The sequence below is a fragment of the Monopterus albus genome, unplaced genomic scaffold, assembly GCF_001952655.1.
Source record: "Monopterus albus unplaced genomic scaffold, M_albus_1.0 scaffold36.1, whole genome shotgun sequence".
NCBI classification, from domain to species: domain Eukaryota; kingdom Metazoa; phylum Chordata; class Actinopteri; order Synbranchiformes; family Synbranchidae; genus Monopterus; species Monopterus albus.
The window spans coordinates 1,186,128-1,202,795 of NW_018127916.1; the positions used below are offsets into that span (position 1 = coordinate 1,186,128).

The following is a 16,668-nucleotide window of genomic DNA, read 5'->3' on the forward strand; positions in this document are numbered from 1 at the left end:
ATATATATATATATATCGAGACACAAAGACAAAAAATTAATGTATCATCTGTTTTTGTGTGCCATATGCTAATCGCTCTCTCTTTATCCCCTCTGCCTTGTAGGTCTGCCCCGTATTGACTTTCGTTCCATCACAGTCCCAGGCACCTCTCCATCAACCAGTCAGCGTGGAGCCATAACGCCACCACAACAGGCTTCGCAGCCACTGCAGCAGCAGCAGCAGCAGCAGCGGGCCACCCAAACTAGCAGCAGCAGCAGCAGCGTGCTACACAACCTTCCACGCCAATGGCCTTCCGGGGTTCCTCTCCTCAGGGGCTGGACGATCCTGCCTTACTTCAGCAGATGCTGCTATCCAATCCACACGAGCTTTCACTCCTGAAGGAGCGAAACCTGCCACTTGCTGAGGCCCTCCTGAGCGGAGACTTAGGTAAAGAAATGACATCCGTCACATGCCTTGATTTGGGTTTATGGCCTTTTACCTCGAAATGAATCATTAACATTAGTACAACCGGCTATTTCTTCAGAGCGTTTCACCAAAGTGCTGCAGGAGCAACAGCAGGATCGAGCCAAGAGAGAGCAAGAGAGGATCAGACTTCTAACTGCTGATCCTTTTGATTTGGAAGCCCAAGCAAAGATTGAGGAGGACATCAGGTATGGTTGAGAGACTGCAGAGTGTGTTGCCCATTTGTGAATATTCATAACCCAACAAGCGATATTCCTCAGTTTCACAGGCTCAGTCTCACTTGCCACTCAGATCTTATGCAGTGTGATATTATTTGTGATTTTCATGAATTTCACCGTACTTTGGAAGTAAAAAGAGAAGGCAACATGTCCACTACTGTACATATATGAAACATGTTTTCATTTTTTTTTTAATTCAAGTCTATTTCCTTTGGATTTGCGAACATTCCAGGCAACACAATGTGGAAGAAAACATGACCATTGCAATGGAAGAGGCCCCAGAAAGCTTTGGACAAGTGGTTATGCTCTACATTAACTGCAAAGTCAATGGCCACCCTGTGAAAGCTTTTGTTGACTCAGGTAATGAGAATTAAATATTGATCCCGTTTGTAGCTACAGTGTTTTTTTGGGAAATGAGTCAGAGCGATATTAACATCCCGGTGTGCAGTGTACCATTGTGGTTTAGTTTCAGTGCCTCAACCAATACCTACTTTGTATAAGCAGTCAGTCAGGCAGCCCCTCACTGTCCTCTTCTGTATCAGCCTCAGTGACATTCAGACTTAAACCCTTGTTTATTTCTTCTCACCCACTATTTCAAAATTTTATCTTAAATGATGTCAGTTTGGGCTTGTTTTACTGTCACTGAATTGCTTGTAGTCTTGCATATACCATCATCATTATAATTTTATAGCAAAACCATGATTAGAGCCAGTTAAGTTCATATAGCGGGTGTGGGTTGGCATGAAAAAGGGTGTTGTTAACTTTAATATAGGTGAGTTCTCAGACTAAGTATGAGCATGTTGGATTTCTTCTTCAAACCACCTCCTCGCAGCTAAGGTAGTTTTAAAACTCTAAGGTCAGTTGACAATAAGGCAGCAATTCTAATCAGATGCTGGACCCACCTCAACTATGTCCTTTAAATGTAGCAGATCAGAGGTTATAATCTGAGCTCTTTTTGTATATCCAAACTCCTCACCCTGCCCCTAAAGGTGACCCCACACACCCTGACAGATCAGTTTCACCTGCTTGAGTATGTGATTTTATTCCCCTCACAATCTTTAGAAAACATTTACGGAAACAGATATGGAAGAGGAGCCTCGTTCTGGAGCACAGTATTCTGATATACTTGTTACCCTATTTGCATTTATGCAGCATTGTGTTCCCATCTTCATTGCATAGGGCATTTTTGATTTTTGGTTATGATTACACATTTTATAGAGCCAGATGTTCCTTATTTTTAGGAGCTCAGATGACCATCATGAGCCAGGCGTGCGCTGAGCGCTGTAACATCATGCGACTGGTGGACCGACGCTGGGCTGGGATCGCCAAGGGAGTGGGCACCCAAAAGATCATTGGCAGAGTGCACTTGGGTTGGTGTCAGGTTGCGCAGCACTGTACTTTAACTAAAGCAAGTCCAGAGTTGTTCACAGAAAACATTAAGATATGACAAGTTTTTCTGTGACTCTGCAGTTATGACTGAAACTGTGTTGTCTTGTTGCACTCATCTAGCTCAGGTCCAGATAGAGGGGGACTTCCTTCCTTGTTCTTTCTCCATTTTGGAGGACCAGCCAATGGACATGCTGCTTGGCCTGGATATGCTGAAGAGACACCAGGTGTGAGCCCCTTTTTATCTGAGCACAGTGTGCAGTACAGTATCAGACTGGAATGGGTTACATAATACTGTTCACTGTATACTACAAGACGGGAAAGAAAAATGACACGGTTCATTTTTTCTCTTCTTTTTTTCTTTGGTAGTGTTCGATTGACCTGAAGAAGAGCGTACTTGTGATAGGCACTACCGGCACCGAAACTCGCTTCCTCTCTGAAGCAGAGCTGCCAGATTGTGCCCGACTTGCATATGGAGCAGAGGGGCGTGAAGACGTCCGCCCAGATGAGATAGCTGACAGAGAACTGGCAGAAGCACTTCAGAGGTCAATACAAGAAAGTGGTAAGCAGAAAGCCTCTCGTCTCTGCACCTCAGCTTGTTTGTCACTGAGCTGTTTCCAGCTCGATCAGATTCACATTTGCATGTGCCACTTAAAGCTTCTTACTCTCAACCCCATTTATGCAGACATCTGACTTTTGAGTCACATGATCATCTCATGTCATTGCCTCAGCAAATTAAATGTGGTTTAGAATGAGATGAGGTCAGGAAACTGAAAGCTGTCAGGCAACTCTACGGGAACACATTAAAAGAAGGTAAATAAGATCAAGCTTCTAAGGCTTAATGGGAAATATTCATGATTTGAAAATGTATTTCTGCATCATAGTTTTTGTGAAAGAACCTCATTAGCAACTTGTATCATTGTACAACAGATGCTGATACTCCATTAGCAGGCATAAGACAGAGTATGATGTTGGTGGTTTAGAAACGCCCTTCTTTACTTTGGAAAAAAGACTTGACTAGAAGGAGCCATCAGTGATAGTCAACAATGCCAAGCATGTCTCACTGTCATTAATTCAGTGTGGACTGTTAAATATAGTCCGATTCTCTGTTGGACAGCGGAACGGATAGATCTGTGAAAGAGTGGGAGAACCGCATCTACAAAAGCAAAGTGAAAGGAACATTTAGTGCTAACAGAAACGCAGGTGGTTGTTTGTATGAGCCAGTATATTACACAAAAACCAGTAAGATGTCACAGCATCACTACAAAAAGACCTTTTCTTGTGATTATGGTTGCCAAATAAAATCATAATTATGTCCAATAGGAAAAATCATAATTTTAAGAATCACATTGTGATTAAAATAGTTTGTGACTGTAAACTAAAATATCTTGAATGAGAGAAGTTGTAGAGGAAAAGCCGCTAGTGATTAACATTAGAATTACACTGCCAGAAAACTGCCTGGGTCCAAGTTACCTGCCAGACATGATGCACTTTTCATGTATATGCGTAAACAGTGACTAAAATGCCTGCAGACTATTGACCTATGAAGGATTAAACCATGAACATTACTAAGCAACCTTGATGACGCACCGTTTAACTCTGAGGGCTTAACCCATGCATGTTAAAGCAGGTGGCATTAACTCATGTCAGTCAGATGTTGTGCTTCTTTAAGTAAACATTCAGCATTGTCAAAATCATAATCGTGTGGTTCCCTTTAGTGCTTTTCAAGGCTTGTGTTAGGGCTGCCCCCTGAAAGTCAACTAGTCGAATTATCAGTCGAGAGAACTGTCAGTCAACTGAGACTTTTCTAGTGGAACTTTGATTTGATTTTATTTTAGTCATCCAGTGTGAATTACAATAGCAGGCGGCCTTAGCCCATGTTAGTTTAAGTTCATCTTCTCCTCATTTTGGTGTGCCAAGCAGCAACTTGCTCAATATCTCCCCCTGTGGGCAGGGAGGATACCCACTTCAGTGCTGCCATTGTCCGGTGCATGGATGTATTAAGGTCTGACGACACTATTTAGCAAATTTCTTCCCAGAATGAAGAGAAAAAGACAAAATCCACTAAGACAGGCCACATAAAGGCGAGATTTGTACTTTATTAGAAGTGTTTTCAAACACCGCAGACTACTTGTAAAAGAGCAAAAACTTAACAGTGCTAGTGAAATGGCCGATTTTGCATAGGTCATGTGCATCTGGTTTGTTTGCCCATCTCCGTTAAAATGTAATGCACTGTGGTTTACCGTCTGTTTCTGCAACATTCAGATGGGACTGGGAAGCTAACAAAAGGTGCTGAGAAAACATTTCCATTATAGCAGAGGCCTAAATCAGGTGACAGTTAAGGTCCTGATTATGTTATGGCTATGTGATTTTGATCAGATGTCCTACTGATGCGACCTCATTCTGGGGTTAAGTGACAGGCGGTGTGATTGTACTGTGACCTCTGTCAGGGTATGGCTGTAGGCTCAAGTTGTTAGTGGGTGATATTTTTCACATCTGTGCGTGTGAAAAGGCTGATAGGTTGGTGCATGCCCTGTGTGTGACTGCTAACTTTTTCCGTCCCTTTGCATGATGTGTGTGTTGTGTGCCCTAACCCCTGAGCAGGACAGCACTGATGCATTTGGAGACAGCTGGAGAGGTCGCTACCAACCAGGTACTGCAAATTCACAAGTCCATTGCCAGTGCTAAGTCCATTGCTATTTGTTTATTTTATTTTGCTCTTATTGTGCTGCTGGATTGGTTAATTGCTGTTGTACTTTGTTTATTTATTCTTGTGTTGATTCTGAATACATGTAACTGCAATGGGTATTCAAGAATTGCAAGATTTTCACAAAGAAAGTTAGTGTTTTGAGTTGGCTGTTATGAAAATGCAGATTTGGATGGGATTAACACAGCTGTTTAATTCCCAGTTATATTTTTTCTTACAATAGACACTGCAGATGGACAAACTACCTCACCACAGCCCCCATCATTTACATTACCCAGAACCTTAGACCAAATGTCCTCATCCGCTTCCCCTTCCCAGAGGCCTTCCTCTGGTCAGACCCAGACCCTGGATCGCTCTCAGTCTGCCCCGGCCGCTATGGAGCAGGCCTCAGCAACAGGGCAGTGCCTGGACCAACCTGGCAACCTGGAGCTTCCTTGGCCTTTGTCCACAGCAGATGATGCTGGTTCCACATCTGATCAGGTCCACCCTCACCCTCTGCCTCTCCATAGCGACTCCAAAGTGCCCCCTGAACCCAGTCCCTCAACAGATGTCCTCCCTACATGTACCCCTCATGCAGGCACGACTATACTATCCCACTATCCAGAGGATGAGGGACTTTCTACAGCCACAGCAAGTGGTGTTGAATCATCTGAGGTAGTGAATGGCTCCATGGTCTCCCACCCAGAGGAACTCTCCCCTGTTCAACCCATGGAACAGGAGACGACAGAGTCTATCGCAGCTGATAGCACAGGAGCCTGTCCGAGTGCTCCCAGCAAGCCTGACTCTGTTGAAATGGGGGCCCCCGCTAATCCCCCATGGTCTCCCACCCAGATGTACTCTCCCCTGTTCAACCCATGGAACAGGAGACGACAGAGTCTATCGCAGCTGATAGCACAGGAGCCTGTCCGAGTGCTCCCAGCAAGCCTGACTCTGTTGAAATGGGGTCCCCGGCTACTCTCCACGGTGTAGTGAACTCTGAGAGGGACCAGCCTGAAGGGGAACACTGCTCCAGCTCTGACAGCATCCCCTCGCTGGCAGCTGCTCTGAAGGAGCTCCACGAGCTGCTGGTATCCAACAGCCGTGCTCAGTCCCAAAGCCGCAGCACGTCGTGCTCCCCCTCACATCCCTTCAGACAAGACACAGATGAAGTGGCCTTTGAGCCATGCACCCCAATGCCTGAAAACACCCAGCCTTCCCCCTCCACTGCCATTACAGCTGGTGCAGAACCAAGCAATGCCAAAGCAAACCATGGTGCTGCTGTGTCTGATGAGGGGCCATCAAAGTGTCTTGTACATGTCCTTTCTGGCCATGATGAGCAATTGGGAAGTGATACAGCAGAGACTGTGGAGGGACAAGGGCCACCACAGCATTCAGATGGCTCGGCAGACAGGAGGGCAGATACATGTGGGCAGGAAGAAACAAATAACATCAGCAGTTCTCAGCCTGAGCCAGAGGCTCCTCCTGATCCTGCAGGGGACCTGGAGTTCAGGGAACCTCCTGAGGGGCAGCAGGGGAGAGGGGTTGCAGTTGGATGTGACTCTGGCACAAACAACCCAGACACTGTTGACCTCCAGACTGAGCACACTTTTCTCAGCCCTTTGTCACTAGCTGTGGGCTCGCCTGTGGAAGTCTCTAACATCTCATCTTCAGCTGTCCCTGCTCTCACTCAGGCTCCCCAGCCTACACCTCCAGCCCCTCTTATCTCTTCCCCACATCCCTTTATTGAACAGTTTCCAGCTGAGCACATCCAGAGAATCCAGGCAGCAGGCTTTTCTGCCAGGGAGGCTGCAGAGGCACTGGAACAAGCCCACGGGATTGTGGAGCTAGCTCTGCTGGCACTATTAGCCCGCAGTATCACTGTGCCCACCTAGACTTGTCATCAGTCATGCGAGTCCCCAGCCTCCCAACTCAGCATCTGTCTTATTTATACCTTGTTACTGATCTCAGTCCCTTTTTAGCAGGGAGCACATATAATAAACAAAGGGACACGCTGTCTCATGGTTTGTCATACAGAATATGGAAGAACAAACAAAACTTTTCTGGATATAACAGATATGAAAGGCATGTTTGCATGCAGATGTTTTGGGTGCCCACCCATCTCACTGGTTTTTAGAGATTTGGTGTGATAGATTGGATTTCTTGTTTTTTTTGTTTTGTTTTGTTTTGTTTTTTTGTTTTTTTTGTTTTGTTTTTTGCTCTGCAACGATATATTAAATCCCCAAAGAACGATTGATTCTTGAACCACAGAACATTGTTATACTTTCCCCTAATGATATCTCATAAAACCATCATTATGTAAGCCTTTAATTTGTGCAATAGAATGGAGTCACCTCACTACAACTTATAGAATTAGCCCCATGTGGTGAGCTTCAGATCATTCAGCACAAACTTGGACATTAAAACCAGTAAGAGAACAAAGCAACATGTTGGTTTTACGTTTTTAGCCCTTTCAGTTTTCAGATCAGACTCCAGTTGTGGTAAAAGCTTAGAAGGGTTGATCATTATTGATCAGGTTTACAAATCGTTTCTACAGATAAGTGGAAACCTCTAAACTAACAGACATTATCATACATAAATATCAACTGAGCGACAAGTGTGCGCATGTTGAAGTATGATCATAGATGGCATTTTTTTGAATACACTTGTGTATTTCCGAAGGTATCTTGTACTGTACGCGTGATTCTCCACAGTTTGAAAGTTTTGCCATGTGCAGATATGTTTAAAAAAAATCATTTGTGTCAAATCATCACCATGTTTATAGCTTAAACATTTTTCATTTTTGTTATGTTAGAATACAACCACTCACAGCTGTCAGATGTTTAGTCAGTATGTCATATATCAAGGATTTTAATGGCTTTATTTCAGTCATATATCACCAATGTTCAGGCAGATTGAATTATTTACTTTTATCTTGTATGAAATTTTAAATTGCAAATAAAATTGAACTAGTATTTGTTTTCTATGTGAGTCGTAAGTCTTTTTTTATGCAAGTCATAATTCAAAATGCCACAACGTTTGATGGTACCAGCTATTCCAATCTGATGATTTGTTAATTTTCCTCAGAAAAATGAATAACTGATTTTTTTTTTTTTTTTAAATCGGGACTCCAGGAAAGTGTGATGGGCATTTTTCGGTATGTTCAGATTTTTTAGACAATTAATTGCATATATATTAGTGATGAAGATAACGGTTTGTTGCAGCCTTAATGTCACCTTTCTGTCATAGAAGAAACTAATTCAGCATTTCCCTCCTTTTTTTGACACTTTTTCACAACAGAAACTCAGTACAAGCCTGAGGCTGTGGGCCCATTCCACTGGGCCTAGTGGTGTAGTCACATTTAATATTGAACATAACGCATTTTGAACTCAAATTTTTATTATTGCTGGGCATCACTATAAGAAATGTATTAACATTCCTGTCTCTGCTTTCCCCGTATCACTTTCTCATTATGATTTCACCTCCTTCGTGCCACCACAAGAGAAGAGGGAAACATAAAATTTAAACACAGTAGGCTGGCCTCTGCTTATGGCTTCAAATTCCTTATCTGTATCATTATTAGAGGCCAGTGCAGAATCTTGAGATGTGTGTTCCTGTAACAGTGACCTTTCTGAAACCTTGGGTAAATCCCAATTGCCTTAATTAATCATTCTTAGAACCTCGGTCAACCCGGAAGTCATTCCAGTCTGGCATGGATCGAAGATGCCTTAAAGGACTATTTGCGTGTTTCCTCGATGTCTCTCTCCTCACAACTGACCTTGCATCCTTTCCTTGCATTATGTGGGTGGGGCAAGGCAAGCAAGTGAGGAAAATGTGGATGCAATTGAGAACATTGGGATTTACTTGTGTGAGCCAGTGTCAGAAAAATCACACCTGGTTCTAGTTGTTGTGATTGCTGCTAAAAACTCAAGACTTCAACTGAGCCCATTTAAATGACTCAGAGGAGCAGAGGAAGGATGTTGCAGTAGAATAGCTGGTTCAGAATTGTACTTTGGGTAGAATTTTAAAATAAAAGTGTTAGGGCAGTGTTGTGTGGGAGTATTGCTCCAGGTTAAAATGGCTCAGTTTGACTGCAGCAAAGAGAACAGCCCCAGTTTTTGCCGTAGCGTTGTCACTAATCTTTACTTGGCAAGAAGTCATCATGAGAATAATTTGCTCTCACAAAGTCCAACCACAGAGACAACAGAGCAGGGTTCATTGGGGTTTTCTCTCCTGCAAAACAGCATTGCACAGAACTCTGGAGTCCATGAAGAGAGCAGTTCCTCCATAAACCAGCCTGGGGATTGCAGGTAAAACCACATGGTTAACTTTTTTTGTTTTGTTTTTTTTAAACACAGGATTATAGCAGTAAGATATTTGTCCTGTTCTAGGCCTCCCAGAGACATAGCTTCAGCCATCAGGTCACTGGCTTCGAAGGGCACTTTGGATGTGGGGAGAATGCACTCGATGCCCAAGTTAACCTCATCGTCCAGGCTTGAGGAAAAAAATCCACCCTTGTCTCCATTAGATGATCAGGATTTAAGTGTAGAGGGGTAAGAAGAGCTACGTGTTTCTACTTTAGCACAAGATTTTCTTTTAAGTTAATTGTGTCTTGCTTATTCAACCCAGGGGAGCAGATCCAGTTGAGGAGGAAGTGCCGACTGTATCATTCCAGTCAAAGTACTTTCATTTTTGTAAGTATTCTCCTTTGGGCTTGTCATTCACTAAATATTGTAGCATTTAGATCAGTGTAAAGAGCCTTGTTTCTCTTTTTCCCTTTGCTTTGCAGTCCCACTGTATCAAGACTACTGTCTGCAGGCAATGAAAGTTGATCTACGCAGACTTAACACAAGTTTTGTGACTGAGCTGATATCACCCCAGTATCTGCAGTCCTGCCTTAGCCCTCATTTCCATTTTGATACTCCATCCTTTCAGCTAACGTCTCCTGAAGCAACTTTATCATCGCCTCCACCTCAGCCTATCAGGGTAACTCCATGTACCCTCTGGCAAAATCTAGATGAGGTGAAGGCATCTGGGATCCTGAGCAGATTGACCCCCAAAGAGATCCGCCTTCAGGAGGTAGAATGCTTTACACTTCAGACATGATGGTTGATGCACTGCAGTCAACAAAGCCGTGTTATCTAATTTGAAACCAAGTGACGTATTACACCTACAATAGCAGTAGTGTTGGCATGAAATGTTCATATTAATCTCCCAAGTACAGTTTTATAGGCTGTACTTGTGTATTAAAGGACAAGTCTGTTTGTATTATATATGTGTGGGTTTTAATCTTCAGCAAATCCCACGACAAGACTTGGTTTCCTCGTGCTTTCTGATGTTAATGCTCTGTCTGGCGCATTCAACCTGTGCATCCATTTGATCCCATAAAAAGCAGTTGTGGGTCAAGGAGGAAAAAAAAAAAAGTAAAAATCTTTGTTCTGTCTCATTTTGTTCTTCTGAAGGCTATGTTTGAGTTGATCGGCTCAGAGGCATCGTACTTGAGAAGTCTTGAGGTTGCCATCAGTCATTTCTATGCATCGAAGGCACTGAAACAGACCTTGTCTCAAAGGGAGCATCACACTTTGTTCTCTAACATCAGTTATGTGATGGCAGCCAGTGAAAAGTGAGGGATTTACCTATATTCCAAATGTGTTGTAGACCTGATGTTTCTGCTGAGCTGCTACCCTGTCTCTTCCAGGTTTTTCAGGGATCTGGAAATGCGACTGGCAGAAAGTGTGCTAATATCTCAAGTTGGAGACATCGTGCTGCAGCACTGCCCAAAGTTTCACCCTCTGTATGTGCCATATGTGACTAATATGATGTACCAGGAGGCCCTTCTCAAACAGCTGCTGTAAGTGTCTGTTCTCTACTTCATAACCTCACACCACGACACCTCAAACCATACTGTCACATATCTTTTTCAAGGCAGCAGAACCGAGACTTTGTGTGCTCACTCAAGAAACTTGAGAAAGACCCAGTGTGTCAAAGACAGAGCCTGAAGTCATTCCTTGTCCTTCCGTTCCAGAGAATAACTCGTATTAAGCTTCTATTGGAGGTAGGCGTCTTTTGTGGAGTTGAAGTTTTTATGTGGAAGCCAGCTAAAGGTTTTGTTTTCATTTCAGGGCATCCTGAAACTGACTGAATCGGACTTGGTTTCAAATCTTGAAAAGGCAATAGAAGCAGTTCACAAGGTAATGCTGTTTACCTTCAACTATTCATACCTGTGCATTCATGTTGAGACAGATTGCATTATTTCCCACTCATCAGATTGTGACTGAATGTGACAAAGGAGTCCAAAAGATGAAACAAATGGAGGAGCTGGTCTGCCTGAAAATGCTGCTGGATTTCAGCAAAGTTAAGGTGGCAACTTTTTATTTTCCCCCTCACTAAGATTTTAATGCAGACTTGTCTGTTATGTAACCACCACATGGCAGAAAATTCTAACAGACTGCCTCCTCATCCAGTCAGTCCCTCTGGTCGTAAGCGGGCGATTTCTGGTGCACCAGGGGCCCATGAGACAGCTGACTGCGGAGAGCACTTCCAACTCCAGAATGTCATCTATTGGTGTCTACCTCCACCTCTTCAATGACCTCTTGATCATCTCCACAAAAAAGTATCTGACATGTACTTGATTACTGCAAAATGAGACGATTGCTATCTTTACTTTCAAAAAGCAATGCTAGATTTTCTAATAAGTAATCAAGCTGCTTCTGCAGTCTGACAAGCTGAAAGACAATGTTCTAACTTGTTCTGTCTCATATTCAGGGATCAGCGGTTCAAAGTTGTGGATCATGCTGAATTCCCCAAACATGTGCACACTGAGCAGCTGAAGACTGGAGTCCTGGGCCTGCCTCCTGACTCCTTCCTGCTACGCCTCTCTCAAAGTCAGACGGGACATCCAACTGCTGTGATACTTGCTCCATATACAAGGTAAAAGCAGACGTCTAAATTGTAATGGCTGCTAGTAAAGCCCCTTTAGCAGCTAGTCTGACTGCTGTTTTTGTTTTTAATTGTAGGTCAGATAAAGAGACATGGATGAAAGCACTGTCCTGTAAACAGTGATGGGAGCTTGATGTTTTAACTTGCACGTTAATGTATGCATTTTGATATTTCAACTTTGTTAACTTGTTCACCCTTAAGACGTGTAACTTGACTACACTTGATGTTCTTGGTCATGGCAATATATGACACACAAAGCACTGAACTAAGCACAAACACAGCAAGTAAGGGGATATGTTTTATTGATGGGCAATAACTTTTTATCTTGTATTAAATACTGGCTTTTTAAACAGCATGTCTTATTTTCTGCCCTTATCACATCAGCCTCATGCAACAAACTAAGAGAAGGTGGTATTAAAATAACAGGCCCTGAGCTACTCCACTTTAAAATACTGAAACCTATACCTCTAAACTGACTTTTTTTGTGTTTTTTTTTTTTTTTTTTGGAGTACTGGTGCTTTCAGATAATAAGCACCCAAGACGGAACACAATACTGTTGGCACAGGCACATGACAATACTAAAGGAATTTTAAAGCAGCACGCTGATTAAATGCTCCTACAAAAATCCTTTAATTCAGTCCCATCCACCATATTTTGACGTGGTCTTCATCAAATACTTTGAACTTGTAATCAAACCTGAAATGTGCATCAATATCAGACTGGCATACATTAATGTATCATATGCAGGTGATTATGGTTTCTTTAATACTGTGAACTGAAATATTTAGGTATGATAAATTAAATCATTTGGTTTGTTGCTGTGGGAGGAGTTTCACACCTGGTGCTGTTTTATTTATATATAAAAATGTATTGGTCTGAAAGTACTTGTAGAGGTTTGGCCTAAATAAAAGGATTTTTGTGGGAGCGTGCAGGCTTCGGTTCCTCCTCTTATGCAATACTTTTTCAGAGTCTTTAAGACTGAACTGATGGCATTTTAACTTTATCCAATTTAATACAACCACATGGTCTGGTCTAACATCCTGATATTGCTAAATCACCCCACTACCAGAAGACGGGAGTTTAAGGAAGTCTGTCTTATAGCATTTGAAAGTCAATTTCACCAGCAGCCACCTCCAGCTAATGCTTCTTAGCCCAGACCAGCTGCTCAATGCAGACACCCTGGGGTGACCTCTGCTGGAGTCTCCTTGAAATGTGCTCTTTCATGTTCAGCGTTAAACTAGAGTCACTGCCTCCTGCTGTGAGTGGTGGCTGGCCAATGCGGCTGCAAGGCAGTCCTGATGCCACAACTGCTCTGCCAGGCAGTTGAGGAGGGGGGCGACATCACCCAGCCTGTCGCTGACCTCACCACCCATACGCAGCACAGGCAAGCGCTCTCTCTCCTGGAAGTCCTTCACGTCTCTCTCTGCCACATCATGGTGCATGAAGAGATCAAATCTCAATCCAACATTAAGGACCAATACTTCATTATTTTTTTTATTTTTTTTTAATGGAGCTGGTACTCATTTGCGAAGTGATGAGCAGGTTTAATCTACATATTCTTACTTTTGAGGCCCCCCCCAAGAGGTGACAGAATTTTGTCATTATGTATACTGAATGAATTGGTGGCAAAACTTTTTGATTTGATTGAACTTTAATACACACAGAGGGGCTCAGGGTAGTGTTTACTTAAATGTTGGTTGGAGATTCAGAGTAATACCTTGGCTGAACACAAAAGGATACTTGGTGCCAACTACCAGTTTCACAACACGACCCACAGCTGGCTCAGTCCACTTAGCAATTTGATTTGACAAATCATCAAAGGATGTCCTATCGGTGAAGGAGAACAGGAAGAGAACAGCATCCACCTGCTCCTTACAGGCCTGAGAAAGAAGGAACAGCGATAAATAGTGTGATGTTTGTTCTTGAACAATGTGAGCGTGGTTCTTTTGTTCACATTAGTTTATCACAACGAGTTAATTCTTGAAAATGTAGTCCATACATACTGGAAGCAAATGGTCAAATCTACGCAAGGCGTTCTCTCCACAGTCCCACAGCTGCAGACGAAAGAAAAGCACTCTGCCACTTTCTCTCAGCTTTACTGGCCAATACACCACTGTCGTCTCAATACCTTTAATGGACGAAGACATTATTTTTATGACCATTTAAAAACTTTAATGCTTTTAGTCCTATAATTAAACCTTCAGCTGAATAACTATGATTCATTCAGGGACCTACCTGTAGTATCATAGTGCATGTTAGGAATATTTTGCCCTGCAAGACGTGCAGCAAGGGATGTTTTTCCAACCCCACTTTTTCCTGAAATGAAGATCTTGTAATGAACTGTGTCCACAGCTAGATGTGGAGGCATCACTGGAGACTCCAGTAGGCCTGTTTTAAAAAAAAAAAAGAAAAAAAGTTTTACACAAATCATCTGCATTTCAGTCAGTACTATGCTTAGTTGCAGATTCTTATACTTTTCTTTATTTAGCTGTCTTTTAAAATCTCAGAAGTTTTACTACCAGGAAGTTATTGAACCAACAGCAGAGCTGATGAAAGTCAGTCTTCCCATATACAGGGTTGTTGTATCACACGGAATAATCAACCATTAAGCCTTTTTTGGCTTCGAAAATAGTCTCTGGTTAAAGAATCTACTGTATTTGCATGCAAACATTTTTAATGAAAGCTTGTATATTGCAGGGTTTATCAACCTTTTCTGTTGAGTAAAAAAGTTCAATATATATAGTATCACCGAAATGTGCAAAATGTATAAAGGACATTAAAAACAAAATACTGCACTCAAAATTGTACTAAAGTAGGCTACAGTACTTGAGTAAATGTACTTGGGTATATTACACCACAGTATAAATTAGGTTGTATAGTAATTTAGAAAACAAACAGCGGAAGTCGTACCAAAAGGATAGGGTTATTTGCATACCGAAGTTTTTGCGTCTTTTCCGGTGAAGAATCTTGCTGAAATATTCTTTGCTGTCTTTACATCGATGCCAGTCAGCCACTATGATTGATCCAGGAGAGGGAACTGGTGCCATGTTGTTGAAGCTAACTAGGGGAACAGAATCTAACAGAGGTCCGTTTGGTCCAAGCCAGTCGGGTTCTTGTAGCAGCAGTAGACGGCGTTTGAAAGTGCTGTTAGTATCAACATATTATAGCCAGTTTTGCCGAACATAACGCGTTTTATTAACAGCAGTCTTTCTCGGTAAATCTTATTTTCAGTCCTAAAACTGCAACCATCTGATAACTTCCGTAAATAAAAACCTTCCTTAACAACCGCTGTCGTCACTTCCTTAATTTTTTTGTTGCGTTGCCTTCAGGTTCTTCAAAAATAAGTCGAACAACGGACTCAATACCCATGTGAATACAGTAGTCTCTGAGAATTGCGAAAATACAGCGATAAGTGATTTTTTTGTAACCATTTGAACCATCGCCAGTTAGCTAATTACCTTTTATAGAAACAAATGGTCCCCTCTACGCCAAATGTATGCACGAGAGGTATACATGTATAGCATCAGACATGCTATTACAACGTCACTTGATCCATGAATAAATGTTGTGTGAATTTATTTCACCGTTTGTTTACAGTTTCCTTTGCCATACGCTCCTGTTTGGCCTTAAATGTCGCGTTGAGGTAACAATAGTATCACAGAAAATTACACTTAAAAATATAGAGCTTGTCATATTTCCGAGAGTACTCGAATGATGCATTGATTCTTCTGTCCGCAGCTAGAGGTCACTAAACTCTAGTGTTTCAAATGCGTGTCACTGGCTGGTGTAGTGCTGATATTACGTATGGAAAAATCATTAACGAAGTCGAGACGAATTTGTATTTTATTTGAAATGCAGAGAGAAAATAAGGGAAGATTATGCACTAAACGCCATGTGAGCTCTGACAGTCCTTCCAAAACAGCATCTGTGCTGTTTTGTAGTTAATATTACAGTGTTCTTCTTCTGGCTGGCTGCATATTTCACTTTCTCAGCATGGACCTCTAGCAGGTTGTTCAAGGATGTGATGATAACCTCCTCTGGAGAAAAGTTATTCACATTAACGCTAAACTTGGATATGTTTCCAGTGACCTGGACATTCCCTGCAGGATATGAATGGCCTAAAATCACAACATGTAAGTCTACTTACTGATATGACCAAGTCACATTTTGAATGTAGGACACAGATGAAATAGCAAATCTTTGTTGTTTTTTTGTTTTTTGTCTGACCTGTAAATTCGTGTTGTCTACTTGCCTGGTGAAATAAGAATCCTGAATCTTCAGAGGAAATACCTCGACCTTTCTCCATACAGTCTGACAAAGTGAATTGTCTTTTGTATCTGTTGTTTTGATGAATACAGTCCAACAGGAGTAGTTCTAAGCCAATGAATTCTGCCTTCTCTCTGATAGACTTGCCTTTTATAGGCTATTGGAAGCTTGTGGGAGGTGGTTGTGTTCTTGAATGACTTGGCTGGACTGGAACATGACACAGATTATAGATATTTTGAACTGTTAATTCCTAGCCACACCCTCACTGGGAGTACAGTATACGAGTCTTTTGTGTCTGTGTGAAAGCGGGCGTGGAGATGTATAAGTTACAATTATCAGGTGTGATATTGAATGAGCGGTCATTGTCTACTGTAAGCCAAGAAAATGTAACAATATGACACAATGGAGTAGCTTTTAGAAAAGATTTACAATGTTTGGGGGTTTTTAATGTGGTTTTTCACAAAAATGGCACTTGGGCGAGTGGCGGTGGTATGACGGAGCCCAGCGGTGAGTAGGTGTGAAATTCTGCTCCACCTTGGCAAAGTCACAGAGGTTGATCAACTCCATCTGGATGGCAGGCACCACCAAAACAAACTTTGTGAGGCTGTACTGCTAATGGTAAAGAAAACCGTTAGAAAGATGAAAGCTGAGGTTTAAAACTTGTTAGGATGGTGTCAGAATAAAGGTCATTGGTCAGATTGTATCAAAGTTTTG

The 16,668-nt window shown here is 42.2% G+C and overlaps 3 protein-coding genes across 5 annotated transcripts in view; 2 read left to right on the top strand and 1 right to left on the bottom strand.

Moving 5' to 3' along the window:
* Positions 1-7,735, top strand: part of ddi2 (DNA-damage inducible protein 2) — a 19,587-nt gene extending 11,852 nt beyond the window's left edge. Inside the window, exons 4-12 of one of the 2 annotated variants that reach the window (XM_020598057.1) lie at positions 104-230; positions 263-426; positions 524-650; positions 913-1,040; positions 1,922-2,050; positions 2,190-2,293; positions 2,436-2,628; positions 4,997-5,490; positions 5,637-7,735. In XM_020598057.1, coding sequence (XP_020453713.1) covers positions 104-230; positions 263-426; positions 524-650; positions 913-1,040; positions 1,922-2,050; positions 2,190-2,293; positions 2,436-2,628; positions 4,997-5,490; positions 5,637-6,644 — 2,474 coding nt within the window. In that variant the 3' untranslated portion in view covers positions 6,645-7,735. The other variant, XM_020598059.1, reaches the window with a different exon arrangement.
* A 921-nt stretch (positions 7,736-8,656) lies between these two features.
* On the top strand, positions 8,657-12,038 carry LOC109959023 (rho guanine nucleotide exchange factor 19). Its single transcript, XM_020598077.1, has 12 exons — positions 8,657-9,059; positions 9,141-9,302; positions 9,379-9,443; positions 9,539-9,828; positions 10,212-10,372; positions 10,448-10,600; positions 10,675-10,804; positions 10,872-10,940; positions 11,017-11,109; positions 11,214-11,362; positions 11,515-11,679; positions 11,766-12,038. The coding sequence occupies exons 1-12, from the start codon at positions 8,827-8,829 to the stop codon at positions 11,809-11,811; spliced, it is 1,716 nt and encodes a 571-aa protein (XP_020453733.1). The 5' UTR covers positions 8,657-8,826; the 3' UTR covers positions 11,812-12,038.
* Positions 12,039-12,175: 137 nt separating this feature from the next.
* Positions 12,176-14,974, bottom strand: cplane2 (ciliogenesis and planar polarity effector 2). 2 transcript variants are annotated; one of them, XM_020598109.1, is made up of 5 exons: positions 14,624-14,974; positions 13,924-14,076; positions 13,692-13,816; positions 13,429-13,568; positions 12,176-13,149 (listed from the first exon to the last, which is right to left on the bottom strand). In XM_020598109.1, exons 1-5 carry the CDS (start codon positions 14,733-14,735, stop codon positions 12,921-12,923), a joined length of 759 nt encoding a protein of 252 aa, XP_020453765.1. In that variant the 5' UTR covers positions 14,736-14,974; the 3' UTR covers positions 12,176-12,920. The 2 variants fall into 2 exon arrangements, with proteins under 2 accessions (XP_020453765.1, XP_020453766.1); XM_020598110.1 differs by having other exon boundaries at positions 12,176-13,143; positions 14,624-14,973.
* Between the last annotated feature and the right edge of the window lie 1,694 nt (positions 14,975-16,668).